The sequence below is a fragment of the Ambystoma mexicanum genome, chromosome 5p (assembly GCF_040938575.1).
Source record: "Ambystoma mexicanum isolate Mex_15411 chromosome 5p, UKY_AmexF1_1, whole genome shotgun sequence".
Classification (NCBI taxonomy): domain Eukaryota; kingdom Metazoa; phylum Chordata; class Amphibia; order Caudata; family Ambystomatidae; genus Ambystoma; species Ambystoma mexicanum.
Genome location: NC_090930.1, coordinates 974,438,230 through 974,460,245, shown reverse-complemented (window position 1 = coordinate 974,460,245; position 22,016 = coordinate 974,438,230). Strand labels below are relative to the sequence as shown.

Here is a 22,016-nt window from a genome sequence, read left to right as displayed (position 1 = left end):
GAGGATTCATCTGAGGAATTTGTGGTTAAACAAATTTTGGATTCCAGGAAAGTGAGGGGAAGGTTGCAGTATTTAATTGATTGGGAGGGATATGGACCTGAGCAACGATCATGGGAAGATTCAGTTGATGTACATGCCCCCCGTTTAGTTACTAAGTTTCATGCTAAAAATCCACATAAGGTAGGCCCAGAGACTGGACATTAGGAGGGGGGGTACTGTCAGGTTTCCTTCCCCTATTCAGGCTATTTTCCCTTATTCAAGTTTCCTTCTCATTATTTCTCTTTATTTATCCTTTTTAGATTAGCCTTGTGTGGGTGGGAAGTTTTCTATTGTAGTTGGTTTGGCCTTAACTTGCTGATCAGAATCCTGGTTCTGACCCAAGGCAAAATGGAGTCTCACAGTGACAGCTCTGATTGGTTAGAAGACACTGCAGAACAACAATGAACATTCTAAACTGTCACTCTTTGCCTTTCATCATCTAAACCCCAGCTGAGAGGACGTGTTTAGTGGCTGCTCCTGCTTTGGACTTGGGCCTGGTGGATTTTATCCTTCAGGCATTAGCAGTTGAGCGGCTACTTTCTTGGGGGTTTCTGGAGAAGCTATCAGTTGTCAGGAATTCGTTTTTGAAGACAGGAAACTCTGAAGATCCTTAAGAATTCGCTCTGGAGATAAGTGACTTTGTTTGTACTGCAGCTATGTTCATCTTAATGACAATTACTTGAAAATTCGTAAAAAGTTATCTTTGAATTTGTACTATTGAACTCCCTGAGTGCGCTTGAACGCTATTTGTAAAAACGCATACTACGTGTAATCTGAAACTATCGTTGAACCTTTGCGCGTGCGAGTGTATTCAACTGCGCGTGTGCTCCTTAGCGCGAGAATCTGTTTGTCACGTGAGAACTCAAGAGCGCGTGTGTTTTCCAGCGTGGGTGCTCATAGCGTGAGATTCATTTGTCACGTGAGAACTTTAAAGCGTGTGTGTTTCCAGCGCGTATGCTTCCTGACGCGATAATCTGATTGCCGCGTGAGAACTTTATAGCGTGTGTGTTTTCAAGCGCGTGTGTCTCAGCGTGAGAACTTTATAGCGCGTGTGTTTTCAAGCGCGTGTCTTTTTAAACGCGTGTATTCGATCGCGAGTGAACTCTTTGCGCGTGGGTTATAAGGCACGTGTGAATAGGCGCGGAAGTTCATCAACACGGAAATTTATTAGCGCGTGTGTTTTTCTGCGCGTGTTCTCGTTTGCGCGTGAATTCTACTTGGCGTGTTTAGGCAAGCGCGTTTGTTTTCTGGGCGTGGATTTTGCTTACCGTGCGCGTGTTCTTCAACGCAGGAAGTTTTCAACGTGAAATTCATCTGTATTGAAATAACCCGCGTGTGAGTTTAACACGTGTTTCTTCAAGAATTCACAAACTCTATTGAATTGTAAATAGTTTGAAAAAACAAAAGAAAATTTTGAAAGAAAAGGAAAGAATAAATAAAGACAATTTAACTGGACAACTAGTGAATTTTGGAAAAGAGCGCGTGTGTTTTCCAGCGTGGGTGCTCATAGCGTGAGATTCATTTGTCACGTGAGAACTTTAAAGCGTGTGTGTTTCCAGCGCGTATGCTTCCTGACGCGATAATCTGATTGCCGCGTGAGAACTTTATAGCGTGTGTGTTTTCAAGCGCGTGTGTCTCAGCGTGAGAACTTTATAGCGCGTGTGTTTTCAAGCGCGTGTCTTTTTAAACGCGTGTATTCGATCGCGAGTGAACTCTTTGCGCGTGGGTTATAAGGCACGTGTGAATAGGCGCGGAAGTTCATCAACACGGAAATTTATTAGCGCGTGTGTTTTTCTGCGCGTGTTCTCGTTTGCGCGTGAATTCTACTTGGCGTGTTTAGGCAAGCGCGTTTGTTTTCTGGGCGTGGATTTTGCTTACCGTGCGCGTGTTCTTCAACGCAGGAAGTTTTCAACGTGAAATTCATCTGTATTGAAATAACCCGCGTGTGAGTTTAACACGTGTTTCTTCAAGAATTCACAAACTCTATTGAATTGTAAATAGTTTGAAAAAACAAAAGAAAATTTTGAAAGAAAAGGAAAGAATAAATAAAGACAATTTAACTGGACAACTAGTGAATTTTGGAAAAGAGGCAAAGAACTAAACTTTCCAGATTTGCCCAAATTAAGAAGTTGCTGTGAATTTCAAGAGTCTCAAGTAAGAGAGATTTTCAGCTTCTTTACAAGCTTCTCTAAGAAATTTCAAGAGAAGAGCCAGGTATGATTCTTAATTATTAGTTAAGGATTTAAAGTCTTTCCCATTCCTAAGGTTAAGTAAGTAAATACAGGAATTGTATCTGCTTTTCTTATATCCTCTGCAGGTTCAGATTTGGTTAGCCTTGACGCAGTCTGCCTGGTGTTGTTTTGTTATCCACTTCCCCCTTTCCCTTTGGGGTGTACTTTACAGAGCTGAATTGAAATCTAGTTCTGGGAATTACATTTCAGGGGGATTGTCGGGGGTTCAGCAGCTTCCGCGGACACAGGACCTCTCAGTCTGACATGCTTTTGTCTTTTCACTTTTCCTTAACTACTTGTTTTAGGATAGCAATGTAAACCCATTCCAAAATGTTGAGAACAGAAAGACTGATTGGGTAATCAGACCTCCTGTCAGGGAATGTGGAACATTGTTGAACGTTGCCTACTGCCTTTCATCCTAGGATTTGAAGCAAGCAGGTCCTAGTTTTCTTGAAGGGCTTTTTTAATGCCCCAATATTTGAATTTTGAAGCTTGTGTAAAAAAGGATCTTCGTGGGACAAGTTCTGCAACAAATGGTAGGAACATCTTTCTAGTATTACGGGAAATGGTACCTAGAAGGTTGCAGAGATGTGAAAACGAGAAGAGAGGACATACATGACTGCCAGTTGTCTCAATTAGAAACCTAGTTAAGGGATCTCACCCTATATCACATATACCGTTTTGAAAACTGTTTGAAAAGGTTTGTATAGCACTCACTTTAATGTTAAGAAAACTGCAAATTCAACTGCTACAGAGTGGTGCATGAGCGGTAAATGAGATTACTAACATTACAGGCACACAAGGATAATTGCGTCAAAGGCTTTGTTGGATATTAAAGGAAAGCACTGCGAGACGCGCAAGACATGCAATGCTCTGAAGAGAGCTCTATTTTGTGTGAACACAAACAAGTCTATGCTGCAAGGTAACAGGCATACACACTACTCAAACCATTGTCCTAACAGACTCTCAAACTACTATCCTCAACCTAACCGAGCGCAACAATAGACTAGGTGCCAGAATTCACCATCAAAATAGTAACCGTCTAGACCATCTCGGTGTCACCTACACCAACTATGCAGATGACACCCACATAACTAACTCTATCCGGTAACTACAACTCGGATGCCAACCGGATCAATTAAGTCTTCTCCATCATTCAGGCATGGATGGCCACACATGGCCTCTGCCTGAATGATGACAAGACCGAACTGATCCTTGTCGGCTCACCTAACACCATCCTGAAACTTAGCCCCAGTTATACCAGCTTCATCATTGATGGAAACACCATTCCTATTGCGAAAAGTGTAAAAACCCTTTGTTTCTATCTAGACACGAACACTAACCTCTCCAAACAAATCAATAACACTGCCTCAGGCACTGCCTACACAGGTAAGCTGATTAGGGCTTGTAGATCCTTGCTATCCACCAACAATTGCCTCACATTAGCCAGAGCACTCATACAGTCCAAACTGGACTACTGCAACAGCCGATAATAATCAATAAACAGCAGGTTTTCCAAAACAATGCACTCCGAGCTGCTCTCAATATTCCTAGGAGAGAACATATCTCGGCTACTAGAATATCATGTAAATAGCTCTCCATCCAACAAAAAATATATCTAAAACCATTTGCCTCTCCTACAAAGCCCTCAATCATCTAGCCCGCCTTATTTAACCAATAAATTCAACTTGAAGCAGGCTACTAGAATCACTAGATCCACCAACTCACTACAACTGATGGTGCCCAAATACACCCTTAAAAGAGCCGGCGGAACCAGCTTCCCGGTTCTAGCTGCCCAACTCTGGAACACTATTCCACTGGACATCAAATCCATCCCCACCTTTCAACCTTTCAGAACCAAGGTCATCACCTGGTTACTAAACAAATAACCAACACGACTGTATGCTTAACGACCTTTCACACTATCTGTTTGCTATCTGCATTAACTGTATTCTTGTAATTTATATATTTGTTGCATAAATGTTCCATTGTATTCACCTATGCCTGTAACTAGATGTTTGAGCGCCCATATACCCCTGGGTCCGGAGCGCTATACAAATAAATAAACAAACAAACAAACACTCTGTACTTTCTTCAAGTTTGTGGTATTTGGGGTAGAAAAGACCAGAAAATAGTGCACATTTGGATAGGGAGCTGAACGAGATTAAAGCACAGTTTGAAGAGGTGTCAAATCAGCATCTGCTCACAGAAGCTGTATTTGCAGTTTCAAAAGAACAATTGATACTAAGAGTAGTTTTGTATTGTACATAACATACTCGAGTACTAGAGAAGATATAAATACTTATTTCAGAATGATTTCTTGTTTATCCAGAACAAGTCTCTAAATCTGGCATCACAGTCTCTAGGTAATTAGCAGAGACACACAGGTACGAGCAGGGAATGTGCGAGGTGAAGAGAAAATAAAGGAAGGATATAAGTGTATCATGCATGTGTTACAGATTCCTGTCTGAACCAGAGGAAGCAGGAGTGGAGAGGCAGAGAATCCAGGCAAATCTGTCTCTTTTTTATTTTATCCACTTCCCCTTTCCATCCAAGGAGCCTTGAATGCAACTGATGCCATAGACAGTTGTAGACAGGACCCCCCCCCAAGAGGGTCTGTGGGCCCAGCGGATTCTGCAGGACTTGACAACTGGGACCTCATAGAGAGAGATACACTTACACGTATACAACAACGATTAGCCTGATGCTACACCTCAGCTGACCCATTTTATACATGGTATTTATACCCTGAATGCATTTACTTCTCCTTCCCCTCTTCCAGACTACACAGAGTTAACTTCTTACATCTCTCTTCATAGGAATGATGATGCAGACCATTTGCACACTCTTGAAATATCTGATCTCGAGTTCTCCTAATCTATCCTCATCCACAGGTGTACTGGCCATTGTGCCCACTGAATTCCCAGTGCTCTTGGTTATATTTGCGCTGCCTGTGAACACCCTGTAGATGAAGGGCCGGATCAATGCAAGAATACATGGAATTGGGGGGATACTTGGTGCTGTCTGAGCAGACAGGAATAGAACGATGTATATATTTTACAGTTTTGGTTTAAAATCGGCTAAGCCAACTTGGCCAAACATTCCTATGAAGTGTGTGTTTTCGGATTCATGTAAGGAAACAGCACAGTACACGTTGCTATCATATTCCTGGTGAGCATACACTCAATCAGGATTTTGCCTGACCCTTGCATGAAAGTGTCAAGAACACTTTGATTGGATGAATATTCCTGTCATTCCATTCACACTACCTATGGTCCCTCCTCCCTCTCCCAGCCCCATCCATGGAATACATGCTCATGTATGCTACGTAATCAGGGTGGGGGACTGGGCTATTTTCTGTACATTTGAATCTTCCTGGCTACTTTTAGCTTGAAGACGATACTACAAATTACTCTTGCTCGGGTGGTGGAGATGGGCAAAGGAATCCAATGGGGGTGTAGGAATAATGGACGTACATTGGAAAAGGTTTGAATAGACAAATTCACCCTTAAATAGCACAGGTTGGCATGCAGCATCAAATGTTCCAGGGGTGACTCCTGGTGGTTTAGGGCTGCTTTGTTGTATGGGATCATAGCTTTCTTTTTCTGGGGCAGTGCTTCTCATTGAAGAGCCATTCACAGTGCTGTGTGTGGAATGGAAAGTACTTATCTGAAATTTAAATATACCGATGATGCTTGGAATGTGTTCTTTTTTCCCAAAGTGAGAATAAGCTGTTGTAAACATGGAAACACATCAAACCTTAGATGCATACTTCCAGAGAGCATTATGTATGTGCAGAGTTCTGTAGTCTGGCACTTGTAGTGCTTTATTTAGAATGTCCCAGGATGCAAATGTAGTGCTTTATTTAGAATTGTACCAGGATACAAATAGAGAAGCTGGAATGGATGGACTACACACACTGCTATCTTATTTGATTGTTTTAGGAAAAAAATGGAGTTACCTTTTTTTAATAAAATAAACAAACTGCATATTAACTTTGTCTTCAGAGAAAAGTCTTACTTCGTCCATGCTGCATAGATTAAATTTGATGATTAAATGTGTGCAGTTGTACTACCTCTGTCCCACCCAGGGGAACATAACATAACAGGTGTATTTGTAGAGAGCACGTTCACCCCAAGAGGTGTATCTTGGCGCTATTGACATAACAATTGTCTATTGTTACCCAACGTAATGGTACTCATTTTCTCCACCTTAGAAGGATGAGTGGATCAGCTGGGATTTGAACCTGAGACCATGAGGTCAAACACAGGCCTCCTGTAGTGGATGCATTAGTCCATCAAGCTCCAGACCCGGCCGTGAAAACAGAGGGAAAAACAATCATACCTGTAACAATGAGGTTGATTGGATGACACGCTGTTGGGGTAGATTTAGGCTGGTTTCTGGCTCATTTTAGAGTAGGAATGTTTTTTTATTTCAGGCATCCCTGTACGTAATTTTGCTGTGTAGTTAAAAAGGCAATGTTCGTAGGTTAAAAAGTGTTACTTTGAAGACCTGTGTTACATTTTCCCCCAATAAATACACAGACATGGATATGATGAGTGGTGGTCCTTTTTATTTACTGTGTAAAATCACCACTGTTCAGCATTTTGCTGTCCTGACACCAGCGTTCCTGTTTCCCCCTGTCCTCTCTCCTATGTGATTGCCTGCATAATGGTGTGAGTATTGTGACGGAGCCAGGAGGGATTAGGGGGCACCACCCCCAATGGGCAAATCCTTTGTGTCCCGGAAACCCTCCAATGCCTCAGTTTCTGAGCCTGGTTTAAAAGTATACAAATATATTGGTGCAGGAGTCCCCTTAATGAGCTGAGTGGCGCCAAGCAGGATCCACTCAATTCAAGTCCCTGGATTCTAGGCAACCATGTTCAGATCTGGCCCTGCCACGTGTGTGTTATCACTTATGCAACCAGGCGCCTGTGCTAGCCTTCCTGAATCCTGCTTCCAATTGGATGCAGTGTGTTCATGGGCACACGAGTTTGAACGAGTATGATTGTGTGTGTGTGTATATGTGTGTGTATGTGTGTGAGAGAGGGAGAGACAGAGAGAGACAGAGAGAGGGAGAGAGTTTTACATTGAGAACACTGGCATGTATTGTAGGGACAGGCATCATAACAAGTTTGTAAAAAGCTCGTTTACCATTGTGGGACTGAGCCTATTGTATTTTTCTGTCTAACTGGTCAGGTCTTGCAGTAACCTAGGCGATCTGTGGGAGGGAGGAGGTGTAGGAGAGGTTAATAGTTTTGTGTGAGAGAGTGGTGGTGCCAAGATTTAAAGTAGTTCAGCATTAATTTCCAGGAGACCGGGCCTCTCTCAAGCCAAGATAGTGAGAAAGGTGAAGAGAGCAGATTGTATCTGCACTTCTGGTCAGTTGGTTTCGAACCTTGGCTGGGGTTCTACACTGCCTTTGATCAGCCTGAACTCGGTAACAGGTCCCTGTTTATAGGCCTCTTCACCATTAGGTCTTTAAAGAAGATGTTCAATGCTGTTGGTTCAACAACAGGGGGCCACTACTCCGTGTGTGGGGGCAGAGCATTTCTGGAAAGCCAGCTGCTAATCAGTATTGTTTTCATTGTACTTATGGGAATCACCCTTAACCACTAGCCCGGTTCCCAGCACTAAGACTCAGAGAATGAATGTGAGGCCTGGACAGTTCACCCCCAGCCTCCGACTATCAATATGGTGTTAATCCCCCTTCCAATGGCTGGAGCGGTGGATAACGGCCAAGCAGCCCAAGTTATCGTCACAAGCGAAGCAGTAACTGGGGTGCTAAAAAAAAGGATTTTCCTTCATACAACAGGAAAAGCACAGCATCCCACAGGATACACGCAGCGTCCCATTGTGCGAAGGAAAATCCTTTTCCAAGATGGCCACCATGGAAAGGAAAGTGGGGCGCTCCGTACAGAGCCCCTCTTCCATTTCCATGGCAGCCTGCGCAAGGCAAGGGGAAGGAGCGGAGCTGACAGTGGCGCCTACCGCCGAAATAAAGTAAGTAGGTAAGTAGGGGGTAAATAAGGGGGCGGAGGGTGGGGGAAATATGGTGCTGGAGGGGGCCGGCCAACAGGCAGCATGGAACGTGGGCTTACACCGGCAGTTCAAGCCTGCGTTCCTAGTCATATGATTGGCTGGCTCCCCCAGCCAGGGTGCTAATAGTTAATTATCCACAGATTTCTAAAAAAGAACTAGAGGGCTAACTTCCTATACCTGATTACATCACAAAGTGAGGCAGCCTTGGACACCATCCTGGTGGAATAGAAGCTGCAGAATCCCCATAATTTCCTAGGGAGCTGGCAGCAGCCACGTAATTTGGGGTTGCTAGGGGTCGCAACTGTGACCCCTTTCTTCCTGCCTGCAATACCAGCCCTGCCCTGTTCAAAACAACAATCAATTTGCTGTCTGGGTGGAGGACAGGCGCACAGCACTGGCACTGTATCTCATGGCATGCTTTTGAAGCCGGTTCCCTGTTATTGTCCTAGCCAATGGGAGCAGAGTTCGGTCTTCATCAACCCACTCTCTTTCTGCAGCGCACACCATCATACATCATCAGAGTGAAAGCAAGTCTCACAGCGTCACCATAGCCCATACTAAGTAGACTGGCCGCAAGTTCACTGGGAGCAAGGCACTGCGCAAGCAGCTGGCTGGCCTCCAAAGCTGCCTGCAAGTGCGCCCCTGCCACAAGCGGTGTCAAGTAACCCCACCGCTACTGGCCAGGCACCGTGGCCTTCCAGGAGATCTGCTACTACCAGAAATTCACCAAGCTGCTCATCCGTAAACTGCCCTTTCAGCGCCTGATGCATGAGATTGCGCAGGGCTTATGTCAGGCTGAGAGGTCCTGTGTCCGCGGAAGCTGCTGAACCCCCAACGATCCCCCTGAAATGTAATTCCCAGAACTAGATTTCAATTCAGCTCTGTAAACTACACCCCAAAGGGAAAGGGGGAAGTGGATAACAAAACAACACCAGGCAGACTGCGTCAAGGCTAACCAGAGCTGAACCTGCAGAGGATATAAGAAAAGCAGATACAATTCCTTTATTTACTTACTTAACCTTAGGAATGGGAACGACTTTAAATCCTTAACAAATAATTAAGAATCATACCTGGCTCTTCTCTTGAAATTTCTTAGAGAAGCTTGTAAAGAAGCTGAAAATCTCTCTTACTTGAGACTCTTGAAATTCACAGCAACTTCTTACTTTGGGCAAATCTGGAAAGTTTAGTTCATTGTCTCTTTTCCAAAATGCACTAGATGTCCAGTTAAATTGTCTTTATTTATTCTTTCCTTTTCTTTCAAACTATTTACAATTCCATTGAGTTTGTGAATTCTTGAAGAAACACGTGTTAAACTCACACGCGGGTTATTTCCATACAGATGAAGTTCACGTTGAAAACTTCCTGCGTTGAAGAACACGCGCACGGAAAGCAAAATACACGCGCAGAAAACACACGCGCAAGCCTAACCACGTAAAGTAGAATTCACGCGCAAACGAGAACACGCGCAGAAAAAACACACGCGCTAAAAAATTTCCGTGTTGATGAACTTCCGCGCCTATTCACACGCGCCTTATAATCCACGCGCAATGAGTTCACTCGCGATTGAATACACGCGTTTAAAAAGACACGCGCAAGAAACCACACGCGCAATTGAGTTCTAGTGCAGAAGCACACGCGCTTGAAATCACACGCGCTATAAAGTTCTCACGCGGCAATTAGATTTTTGCGTCCGGAAGCACACACGCTGGAAACACACACGATTTAAAGTTCTCGCGCGACAAATGAATCTCACGCTAGGAGCACCCGCGCTGGAAAACAAACGCGATCTTGAGTTCTCACGCGACGAACAGATTCTCGCGCTAAGGAGCACCCGCGCTGGAAAACACACGCGCAGTTGAATACACTCGCACGCGCAAAGGTTCAACGATATTTTCAGATTACAAGTAGTACGCGTATTTTCAAATAGAGTTCAAGCGCACTCAGGAAGTTCAATAGTACAAGTACAAAGATAACTTTTTACGAATTTTCAAGGCAATGTCATTAAGATGAACAGAGCTGCAGTACAAACAAAGTCACTTATCTCCAGAGCGAATTCATAAGGATCTTCAGAGTTTCCTGTCTTCAAAAACGAATTCCTGACAACTGATAGCTTCTCTAGAAACCCCCAAGAAAGTAGCCGCTCAACTGCTAACGCCTGAAGGATAAAATCCACCAGGCCCAAGTCTAAAGCAGGAGCAGCCACTAAACACGTCCTCTCAGCTGGTTTTAGATGATGAAAGGCACAGAGTGACAGTTTAGAATGTTCATTGTTGTTCTGCAGTGTCTTCTAACCAATCAGAGCTGTCACTGTGAGACTCCATTTTGCCTTGGGTCAGAACCAGGATTCTGAATCAGCAAGTTAAGGCCAAACCAACTACAATAGAAAACTTCCCACCCAAATAAGGCTAATCTAAAAAAGGATTAATAAAGAGAAATAATGAGAAGGAAACTTGAATAAGGGAAAATAGCCTGAATAGGGGAAGGAAACCTGACAGTACCCCCCTCCTAATGCCCAGTCTCTGGGCCTACCTTATGTGGATTTTTAGCATGAAACTTAGCAACTAAACGGGGGGCATGTACATCAACTGAATCTTCCCATGATCGTTCCTCAGGTCCATATCCCTCCCAATCAATTAAATACTGCAACCTTCCCCTCACTTTCCTGGAATCCAAAATTTGTTTAACCACAAAGTCCTCAAATGAATCCTCCAAAATCACAGGGGAAGGTGGTGTTCTAAATCTAGTTCCTGAACAAACTGGTTTTAAAAGGCTAACATGGAAAGTAGGATGTACCTTCAATTGCTTGGGTAATTTCAATCGTACTGCCACAGGGTTGATGATTCTCTCTACCTCGAATGGGCCTACAAATCGTGGACTGAATTTATTCTTCCCCTTAATTTTTAGGTACCGGGTAGAAAGCCAAACTAAGTCTCCCACCTTATATTCAGGACCAGCCTTCCTTCTCAAATCAGCACACCTTTTATATTTCAATTTGTTTTCTCCCAGCACCTTTTTTGCTCTATCCAAGTTATTCTTCATTACCAACAAACGATCTTCCACTCTAGGATTCCCAGAATCCTCCAACACCTCAAAACTCAGAAAGCGAGGATGAAACCCACGACCCAAAAAGAAAGGGGACATAGAAGTAGCATCTTTACCACAATTGTTGTAAGAGAATTCTGCCAACCATACCAAATCCACCCATTCCTCTCTAGCTTGTAAATAACACCTTAAGAACTTCTCCAATTCCTGATTTACTCTCTCCACTTGTCCATTACTCTCCGGATGATACCCAGAAGTCAAACTAACTTCCACTCCAAGTTTCTTACAGAAGGCCCTCCAGAATTTTGAAATAAATTGAGAACCCCTATCAGAGATAACTTGACTTGGGAATCCATGTAGTCGAACTACACCTTGCAAAAAACTATGAGCCAGTTTTTCCGTGGTAACCTCTCCCTCCATTGGTAAAAAATGTGCTTCTTTAGTAAGAAGATCCACCACAACAAGAATGGTAGTACAACCCTTATCTTGAGGGAGATCAACAATGAAACCCATAGAAATAGTGTGCCAAGGACGAGGAGGAACAGGTAACGGCTCCAATAAACCATGCGGCTTCCCAACTTGACTTTTTGCTTGTGCACAGACTACACAAGTTTTAACAAAGTTCAATGTGTCTTGGCGAATTTTTTCCCACCAAAAATTCCTTCGAACCAGTTCCAGAGTTTTTCTGAAACCAGGATGTCCTGATAAAATGGATTCATGACAATTTCTCAAAACCTTTTCTCTTAACTCTTCAGTAGGTACATAAAGCTTGTTATCAAAAAAAGGAAGATCATCTTTCAAACTTCTGGCTGGATCCAGTCTCACCCATTCCTCCATCTTCTGCAAGGACATATTCTGGCGAACTTCATTCAAAAAATCCATTTCTTTAATGGTTCCAGCTAACAAAAAACGTTCTGGAGCAATTATAGGTTCTGGTTCCAGAATCTCTCTCTCCTCACTACCAGGAAATTGGCGGGATAAGGCATCAGCTTTTTTGTTCTGACTTCCGGATTTAAAAGTCACAATGAAATCATAATCGGCAAAGAATAAGGACCAACGAAGTTGTCGTGGAGACAAAGTTCTTGCAGATTTTAAAAACAATAAATTTCGGTGATCAGTAAGGACCGTTACCGTATGTCTTGCCCCTTTCAGAAAATTTCTCCATTCTTCAAAAGCGGACTTTATTGCTAATAGTTCACGATCTGCAATTGTGTAGTTCACTTCAGCGGCAGAAAACTTCCTAGAAAAGAATGCAACTGGATGTAGTTGACCAGTATTTTCATTCCTTTGAGAAAGCACCGCCCCCAACGCTAAATTAGAAGCGTCCGCCTCCACAAAAAAAGGTTTAGAGAGATCAGGATGAATTAGAATTGGACTAGAAGTAAATCTTTGTTTTAACTCTAGAAAAGCTTTTTCTGCTTCAAAGTCCCAGTCAAATTTCACTCCTTTTTTCAAAAGTCTCGTTATAGGAGCAACCAGCCGAGAAAAACCTTCGATAAATCTCCTACAAAAATTGGCAAACCCGAAGAAACTTTGTATTTCCTTAACCTTAGTAGGAGAGGCCATTCAAGAACTACTTGCACTTTTTTAGGATTCATTTCTAAAAAACCCTTAGGTGAAATTATAAAACCTAAAAACTCCAGAGAATCTGTATGGAATTGACTTTTTTCCAATTTGGCAAACAAATGGTTTTCTCGCAGCTTTTGTAAGACTAAGCGCACATGTTTCTGATGTTGATCCAGGTCAGAAGAGAAAATCAAAATATCATCGATATACACAACAACAAAAATATCTAGGTATTCTCTAAAAACCTCATCAATGAAAAATTGGAAAGCCGCTGGAGCATTACATAAGCCGAATGGCATAACTTGATATTCAAACAGCCCAAACCTGGTCTTAAACGCTGTCTTCCATTCGTCCCCTTCCTGCACACGCACAAGATGGTAAGCTCCTCTCAAATCTAATTTAGAGAAAATATTTGCTCCTTGTATTTGATTAAGCATTTCCGAGATGAGAGGAAGAGGATACCGGTTCTTAACCGTGACTTTGTTAACTGCTCGATAATCTATGCAAGTTCGAAGCGTTCCATCCGGTTTTGGTACAAAAAATAAAGGAGAGGCAGCTGGTGACTTAGAATGACGAATAAACCCTTTGGCCAAGTTTTCCGACAAATATTCTTTTAAATAATCATTCTCTTTCTCTGTAAGAGCATATACCCTACTACTAGGCAAAATTGTTCCTGGCTGCAGCTCAATTTTACAATCAAAGGGCCTATGGGGTGGTAATTCTCCTGCCACTTTCTCATCAAATACGTCCCAAAAATCTTTGTAACACTGGGGAAGTTGACCCACTACAGCTCCCACATCATGACATCCAATTCCAGTCTCAGCCAGAAAACTAGACACTGAATTACTTTGTTTGACATCTTCCTCTAAGAGACTTCCTGAAAAGCAATTCTCTTTACAAATATCTGACTGCATGTCAATTGTCCTAGCACTCCAATCAATCAGAGGATTATGGAGAGTAAGCCAAGGCATACCCAAAATAATCTTCAACAAAGGAGCATCAATTAACTCAAACGAAATTATCTCTCTGTGACCTCCTGATAACTCCAAAGTTAAAGAACCAGTCCTGTGAGTAATAGGACCAGAAGATAGATATGTACCATCAACAGCCCTAGCCTGCTCTACAACCTCCTTCTGAATAATTGGAATTCCCAAAGATTTTGCCAGACCCCAATCCATGAAATTCCCGGTGGCACCAGAGTCAAGCATTACAGGACCATTTCCCTTACACTCCAATTCAAAGAACAAGGATACATTTACGGTTATATGGGGAACCGCCGTCTGCACCGTATTGGCGATCTGTTGCACCTTGACCGCTGAGGTAGAAGTCTTCTTGGGAGTGTAAGGACAGTTCCCTAAAAAGTGCCCACCTCTTCCACAATATAAACACAGATTGTTATCTCTCCTCCTAGCCTTTTCTTCCACTGTTAAAGGGCCTCGGACCCTGGGAGATGGATTATTCCCTTTGGATCTACTCTCTACCTTAGGTCTATCCAATCTAACTAGAGACTTTATGTCACTCTGACAATGAAGCCTCTCTGACTTCCTTTCACTCAAACGAAAGTCCAATTGAATAACCAAATCAATCAGACCTTCACAAGTAGAAGGGCGTTCAACTACTCCAGACAATGCATCCTTTAACTCATCTCTAAGGCCCCTATAAAACAACGAGGCCTGTTTAACCTCGGGCCACTTGCTTTCTAACACAAGGGACTTAAATTGTGTTATATAAGCAATCAAGTCTCTATTACCTTGTTTTAGTTCTAAAAGTTCACCATCCACTTCCAGAGATAACTGTCTTCTATCAAACATCTTTCGGAATATCTCTAAAAAACTGGTGTAATTTCCTAAAACCGTACTCTTTTGACTCACCAGCAACCCAGCCCAAGCAGATGCCTCCCCAGAAAGATAGGACAACATAAAAGTTATCTTAGATGCATCCGAGGGAAATAATTCTGGTCTACTCATAAAATGTAATTCACATTGTGTCAAAAACACCCTAAACCTCTTGGGATCCCCATGATAACGTTCTGGAGGCGCCAAAGGAACTGGCATAATTAAACTCCTCACCCCTTCTGCCACTGGAGGCGCCCGTTGTATTTGTGGTAAATGATCTTCACCTTCCCTTTCTAACTCAGGTGGAGAACCAGCGCCCACTGAAACCTCATCCTCTCTCCTTTCTCCCCTCTGTTGAATTTGTGTTACTTGAACACTCAAGTCATCCACCTTTTGACTAAGTAAGGCATTTTCATCCTGAGATATTTTCAACTCCTCCCGTGACTCCCTGATCAAAGATCCTAACATCTCCATGGATTCGTCGGGGTTCATGACAGCTCGGGCGGACTAAATTATTGGCCTTTCATTCTGTCAGGCTGAGAGGTCCTGTGTCCGCGGAAGCTGCTGAACCCCCAACGATCCCCCTGAAATGTAATTCCCAGAACTAGATTTCAATTCAGCTCTGTAAACTACACCCCAAAGGGAAAGGGGGAAGTGGATAACAAAACAACACCAGGCAGACTGCGTCAAGGCTAACCAGAGCTGAACCTGCAGAGGATATAAGAAAAGCAGATACAATTCCTTTATTTACTTACTTAACCTTAGGAATGGGAAAGACTTTAAATCCTTCACTAATAATTAAGAATCATACCTGGCTCTTCTCTTGAAATTTCTTAGAGAAGCTTGTAAAGAAGCTGAAAATCTCTCTTACTTGAGACTCTTGAAATTCACAGCAACTTCTTACTTTGGGCAACTCTGGAAAGTTTAGTTCATTGTCTCTTTTCCAAAATGCACTAGATGTCCAGTTAAATTGTCTTTATTTATTCTTTCCTTTTCTTTCAAACTATTTACAATTCCATTGAGTTTGTGAATTCTTGAAGAAACACGTGTTAAACTCACACGCGGGTTATTTCCATACAGATGAAGTTCACGTTGAAAACTTCCTGCGTTGAAGAACACGCGCACGGAAAGCAAAATCCACGCGCAGAAAACACACGCGCAAGCCTAACCACGTAAAGTAGAATTCACGCGCAAACGAGAACACACGCAGAAAAAACACACGCGCTAAAAAATTTCCGTGTTGATGAACTTCCGCGCCTATTCACACGCGCCTTATAATCCACGCGCAATGAGTTCACTCGCGATTGAATACACGCGTTTAAAAAGACACGCGCAAGAAACCACACGCGCAATTGAGTTCTAGTACAGAAGCACACGCGTTTGAAATCACACGCGCTATAAAGTTCTCACGCGGCAATTAGATTTTCGCGTCCGGAAGCACACGCGCTGGAAACACACACGATTTAAAGTTCTCGCGCGACAAATGAATCTCACGCTAGGAGCACCCGCGCTGGAAAACAAACGCACTCTTGAGTTCTCACGCGACGAACAGATTCTCGCGCTAAGGAGCACCCGCGCTGGAAAACACACGCGCTCTTGAATTCTCACGCGACGAACAGATTCTCATGCTAAGGAGCACACGCGCTGGCAAACACACGCGCTCTTGAATTCTCACGCGACAAACAGATTCTCGCGCTAAGGAGCACACGCGCTGGCAAACACACGCGCAGTTGAATACACTCGCACGCGCAAAGGTTCAACGATATTTTCAGATTACAAGTAGTACGCGTATTTTCAAATAGAGTTCAAGCGCACTCAGGAAGTTCAATAGTACAAGTACAAAGATAACTTTTTACGAATTTTCAAGGAAATGTCATTAAGATGAACAGAGCTGCAGTACAAACAAAGTCACTTATCTCCAGAGCGAATTCATAAGGATCTTCAGAGTTTCCTGTCTTCAAAAACGAATTCCTGACAACTGATAGCTTCTCCAGAAACCCCCAAGAAAGTAGCCGCTCAACTGCTAACGCCTGAAGGATAAAATCCACCAGGCCCAAGTCTAAAGCAGGAGCAGCCACTAAACTCGTCCTCTCAGCTGGGGTTTAGATGATGAAAGGCACAGAGTGACAGTTTAGAATGTTCATTGTTGTTCTGCAGTGTCTTCTAACCAATCAGAGCTGTCACTGTGAGACTCCATTTTGCCTTGGGTCAGAACCAGGATTCTGAATCAGCAAGTTAAGGCCAAACCAACTACAATAGAAAACTTCCCACCCAAATAAGGCTAATCTAAAAAAGGATTAATAAAGAGAAATAATGAGAAGGAAACTTGAATAAGGGAAAATAGCCTGAATAGGAGAAGGAAACCTGACAGCTTAAAGACCGACCTGTGCTTTGTGAAGAACCTGAGGTTATCCTCACTCCTACTCCCTTGGATCCTCTTCTCAGGTGGGCAGGGAAAGACCATCACTTTTGAATCCAGACCCTGGGGTTGGAGAAGCGAGGGAGGATCACCTGGGTAGAGAGTCCTTGGGGATTGGGAGTGAGGTGCCTACAGATGATACATGATATCCCCCTTTCCCTATTGAAGCGGGATGCACATAAGCCTTGAAGTGCCGTATGAATGAAAAGTCGAAACAAGCTGATTTAAGTATACTGAATACCAAACTGAATGAAAATCGGAAACTAAGGATATTGCATTTTGAACTGAATGAAAATCTGAAACTACGTATATTAAATATCGAATTGAATGAAAAGCTGAAGTTAAGTACATTGATAACCGAACTGTATGAAAATTGGACACAAATAACATTGATTATCAAACTGACTAAAACTTTATGGGCAACATTAGTAGCTGATGAAAGTCAAAAGGGAAAGTGCCCATGTGAAAGCAACCTACGGAAAAGAGTGCAAGTGTGAAAGAGTGCAACAGCAAGGTGGGGCATGAAAAAGACCACCATTAAGTGAACCTTTTACATGCATACAGTGCGGCAAGGCCAGAGACTGGCAAGAGGTGTAACACATTATGGCCAAGCCAAGAAGCTAACCAGGAGAAGCCAAGAGAGGTTACATTTGATCACAAACCCAAGACGCTGATAAGGAGAAACTAAGTGAAGGTGAATCTGTACACAGGGGCAGGTGCAGAAGAACCTGTGTTGTCTTAAGAGCCTAGGGTTCCTGGTTGCGCGACCTGTGATGGGTGGACCGTATGGACTGACAACTGGGCATAGACCAGTGAGCCCCAAATTGTGAAAGCAAAAGACATTATTGAGCAGGTAAAAATAAGTTGGTGAAAAGGATGACAACCAGATGGTGCTCTTGTTGGGAGTTAACAGTGAAGAGAAGTATTATGAACTGTTTACCCTCATGAAACTGTATATCGTGAAACAAACAAAAACCAAGGAGAAGCGATGCAATCCAGGAGAAGGGTCTGGTTGACCTAGAGTTGTGTTGAACTCTGAAAGACTGAAAGAAATATTAGGTGCTACATTGAAGTCTTGGGGAAAGGAACCTTGAGACCTGACAAACTGCTGATACTGTCTTGAGGCCGGAGCCTCAAGACCCTTTTCTTTTATAACTGTGGTGCTTTAACCTTGGAGAAGGGAACCTCACAGATTGTGTGGAACTGTGTTATATTGAACTTGAGAAAGATAATCTTGATATTGTTGGTGGAATTTTCTTGAACTTGGGGAAGGGGAGCTGAAAAGAAAGTCAGAGCTGGAAGAAACTCAGAACTTTACATTGATCACCATATATCGTCTGTCATGGCCTTGCAGGAAGCTTGCTTATGACCGACAAGTCAACCATGATGTCAAATGGGACGATATTGTCATCAATCACAATACATGCCTGGGTGCCAATTAAACCATCAGCCGGAATCTCCTGGATGTCCTCCCTCATAGTATCAGAGGAGTTCACAGTGTTCACCCTTTCAGGTGCAATAAAGCAATCTGCGGTGTTCAGTGCAGTGTGTTTGGTGGAGCCTGTGGAGAAGGACCTGTTTCGTTAACCTCTCCGCCTTTGCTTGGATCATCAACTTCAGTACAATCCTCTTTCCATCTCTACAGTTGGGAGCCTCAGCCTTCTTTCACACCGCGCATGTACGTAGTGCAGCGCGGTGTGCAGTGTGTTTGGTGGAGTTTGTAGAGAAGGACCTGTTTCAATAGCCTCTCCGTCTTTGCTTGGATCATCGACCTCAGTACAGTTCTCTTTCTATCTCTACAGTTGGGAGCCTCAGCTTTCTTACACAGCGTGCATGCACGGAGCGCAGCATGGTGTGCAGTGCAGTGTGTTTGGTGGAGCCTGTGGAGAAGGACCTGTTTCGTTAGCCTCTGCGTGTTTGCTTGGATCATCGAACTTAGTACAGTCCTCTTTCTATCTCTACAGTTGGGAGCCTCAGCCTTCTTACACACTGCGCATATGCGGAGTGCAGCACGGTTTGCAGTGCAGTGTGTTTGGTGTTTGTGGAGTGGTGGCAATGGCGGGTAAGACCTTTTTTGCTCCCTGACCCCCCAGAGTTCTATCTCACTCTTACTGGCACACTAACTTTTCTATTGAGCTGCTGACCTGATTACTTGTCCTAAGTCATTTGTTTTACTGACTGCACAACAACCAGCGAGCTTGTTGGACCCGCCTTCTATTATGAATCCTGCTGTGTCCTCACTCTGCTATTTCGGCATTTTTCTAAATGGAGCAGTCAACAGGTTTAGTTTTATTGCTCCATCAGCCTAAAATCGAAAATAAGTGACTTCTGTTCACGTACACTTTTGTTGAAGGCTTAATCCTCATCAACCTTTTCAAGGCGGAACTGGAACTAGTGTCAGGACTTCAAACAATCCTTTTTTGGCTGACTTTGGCTGACACTTGTGAACTGATCGAATCGCGTCAGTTTGACGTGTCCATCCTGCCACAACACAGCCCTTAGCAACTTTATACGCACTAGGGTGACTGCGGGCCTTAGTGCCTTTGAGCCCTGTGCGTGACCTGTGTAAAATGCTGAGGTCACAGAAGTCTGTGGGCTTCATTACGAGTAGCCCCGTAAAAACTGGTTCATTACCGGCATGCGGGTAAGAGCGGGTCCGTGCTCGTATGAACCCGCTAATAGCGGGTGATTATGAGTGTGCAAGCACGCGCAAACCCCCATGCCGGTAATAGAAATACCGGCATGCCGCTAAAGGCCCTCCAACCCCCCAATAGCGGCATCACGGGGTCCGCCGATACCGGCACCGCCTAGGAGTAACCCCTAAATACCGGCCCCGTAATACCACCATGCTAATACCAGGTTCGCAAAACCGGACCCGGAAATAACGTCATCGCGCAGGAACGGGAAATGGGCCGGCGGACATCTTTAAAAATACAATCCATTGCAATCCTCCTGAACCACCAGTCGATAACTGGAGAGCACAGTGGAAAACTATAGAGAATGTCAAAGGCTACCAGGAAGACCACCTCCCGGTTGCGGAAACAGCATTACTCAGACGCAGAGCTGACCATGTTAGCGGACACTCTAGCTGCACATGCAGACATAATCCAATCCCACGACAAGAAGCGGGAGGTGCAGCAACAAAAGAGGTAAATCTGGCAGGAGGTAGCCCGCGAGGTATCAGCCGTAGGTACCACCCCACGCAGTGTGAAGGACTGCAGGAAGCGATGGGATGACCTCTGGTTGAGGGTACGCAATATCATGGCCAGCAATCGGAGGGAGGCCATGTCCACAGGCGGGGGTGCCCACCCCCCTGCCAAATTGATGCCCTGGGAGGAGAGGCCTAGCAGATTCATCAGTCCTGATTCCATCGAGGGATTATGCGCGATGGAGATGGGTGCGGCATGAACCGCGGAAGGAGGTGAGTGACCCTGCAGATCCCTGTAGGGGAGACCATGACGTAGCACAAGTGAAGTGGTAGAGAGTCTAGGTAAGGCAATGCATGTCCCAACAGCCACATGACCATATCCAAGTCCAGATGGCGGGCCAAACGCTGCCACACTGAAATGCATGCTGAGTGTCAATCCCATAACCAACACACAGCCAACACACCTGGAGATTGCCCATGTGATACATCACACAAACCCCAAATCAATGACATGCCACCTGCCATGCAGTGAATGCTAACATGCCCCTCTGAATACCCTGCGTGACACACCTGTAAGACATGAATGCATGATCAAATGAATAATGAACAGCACCATCTCAGGCCTCTGCCATGTCACACCATCACTGATGCCCTGCATCTCTTCTACCCCCCCAGGCACCGATGAGGAAGAAGCAACCCAGGATACCACTGCAAGGGCATCCACCTCACACCCTAAGAAGAGGACAACCACCACCACCTCCACTGGAGGCAAGCAGGCCACAGCCACTGCCAGTGTGCCTGTGCGAGCTGGGACACAGCCAGCAACACCTGCTGCCAGTGTGCCTGACACACTACTGACCCAGCAGGCCACACCCACACCTGTCCATGGGGAGTCCCTGGAAGCACCCGCCTCCACTGGGGAAGAACTTGATGCCAGTGTGGAGCCTGATGGAGACACCGAGATGTCATGCCCGGCTACCCCGAGCCCCGTGCCCACCCCCTCGCCCCAACACCTGCAGTCACTCACCTGCAGTGAAGCTGATCCCTGCCTCCGTGACTGTGACCTACCCACCTCTGAGGAGTACAGTCCCGAAAATGCCATCCACGTGACTGCACAACACACCACTCTGCCCCCTCCAAAACCCTGGAGACACGATTGTCCATGGTGGAGGCCCAACAGGAGGCCATGTTAGACCTACTCCGCCAGTACATGGCGGACGGGGAGGAAACCAAGTGGGGTATTGCGGGGACCACAGCGGCCATCGAAGCCAACACAGCCGCTGTTAATGCATCGGCTCGGCTAATGACGGACTGCCTGGGGGCGGTGACACAGGTGCTGACTTCAATGCTGCTCCATATGCAGCGGCTACAGCTTGCAGAGGGTGTGGAACCTGCCAGCGACTCACCTACTACCTCCACACCAGCTTCATCTGTCCACACCAGCTTCATCTGTCCCCACCAGCCCAGTGCGCCAGACATGTAGGAGTGCAAGGCACACTGAAATGCCGCCTCCGGACAGGAAGAAGTCCCGGAAGTAGTGTGGGCGTACAATGGGAGTGGGACACAAGGTTGGGGGACAAGGGGTGCATCTTGTGGAGTCTATTTGGGGTATTGGTGTTGGTTGGGGGGGTTTTGGAGTTTGTTGGGGGGGTCTGGGAGTTTGTTGGGGGGGTCTGGGAGTTTGTTGGGGGGTC

At 44.7% G+C, this 22,016-nt stretch overlaps 1 protein-coding gene across 1 annotated transcript in view; it reads right to left on the bottom strand.

Moving 5' to 3' along the window:
• Positions 1-21,771, bottom strand: part of LOC138480607 (collagen alpha-1(IX) chain-like) — a 199,179-nt gene extending 177,408 nt beyond the window's left edge. The window contains exon 1 of the mRNA XM_069612310.1: positions 21,533-21,771. Coding sequence (XP_069468411.1) covers positions 21,533-21,771 — 239 coding nt within the window. The remainder of the gene's footprint in view (positions 1-21,532) is intronic.
• Positions 21,772-22,016: the final 245 nt, after the last annotated feature.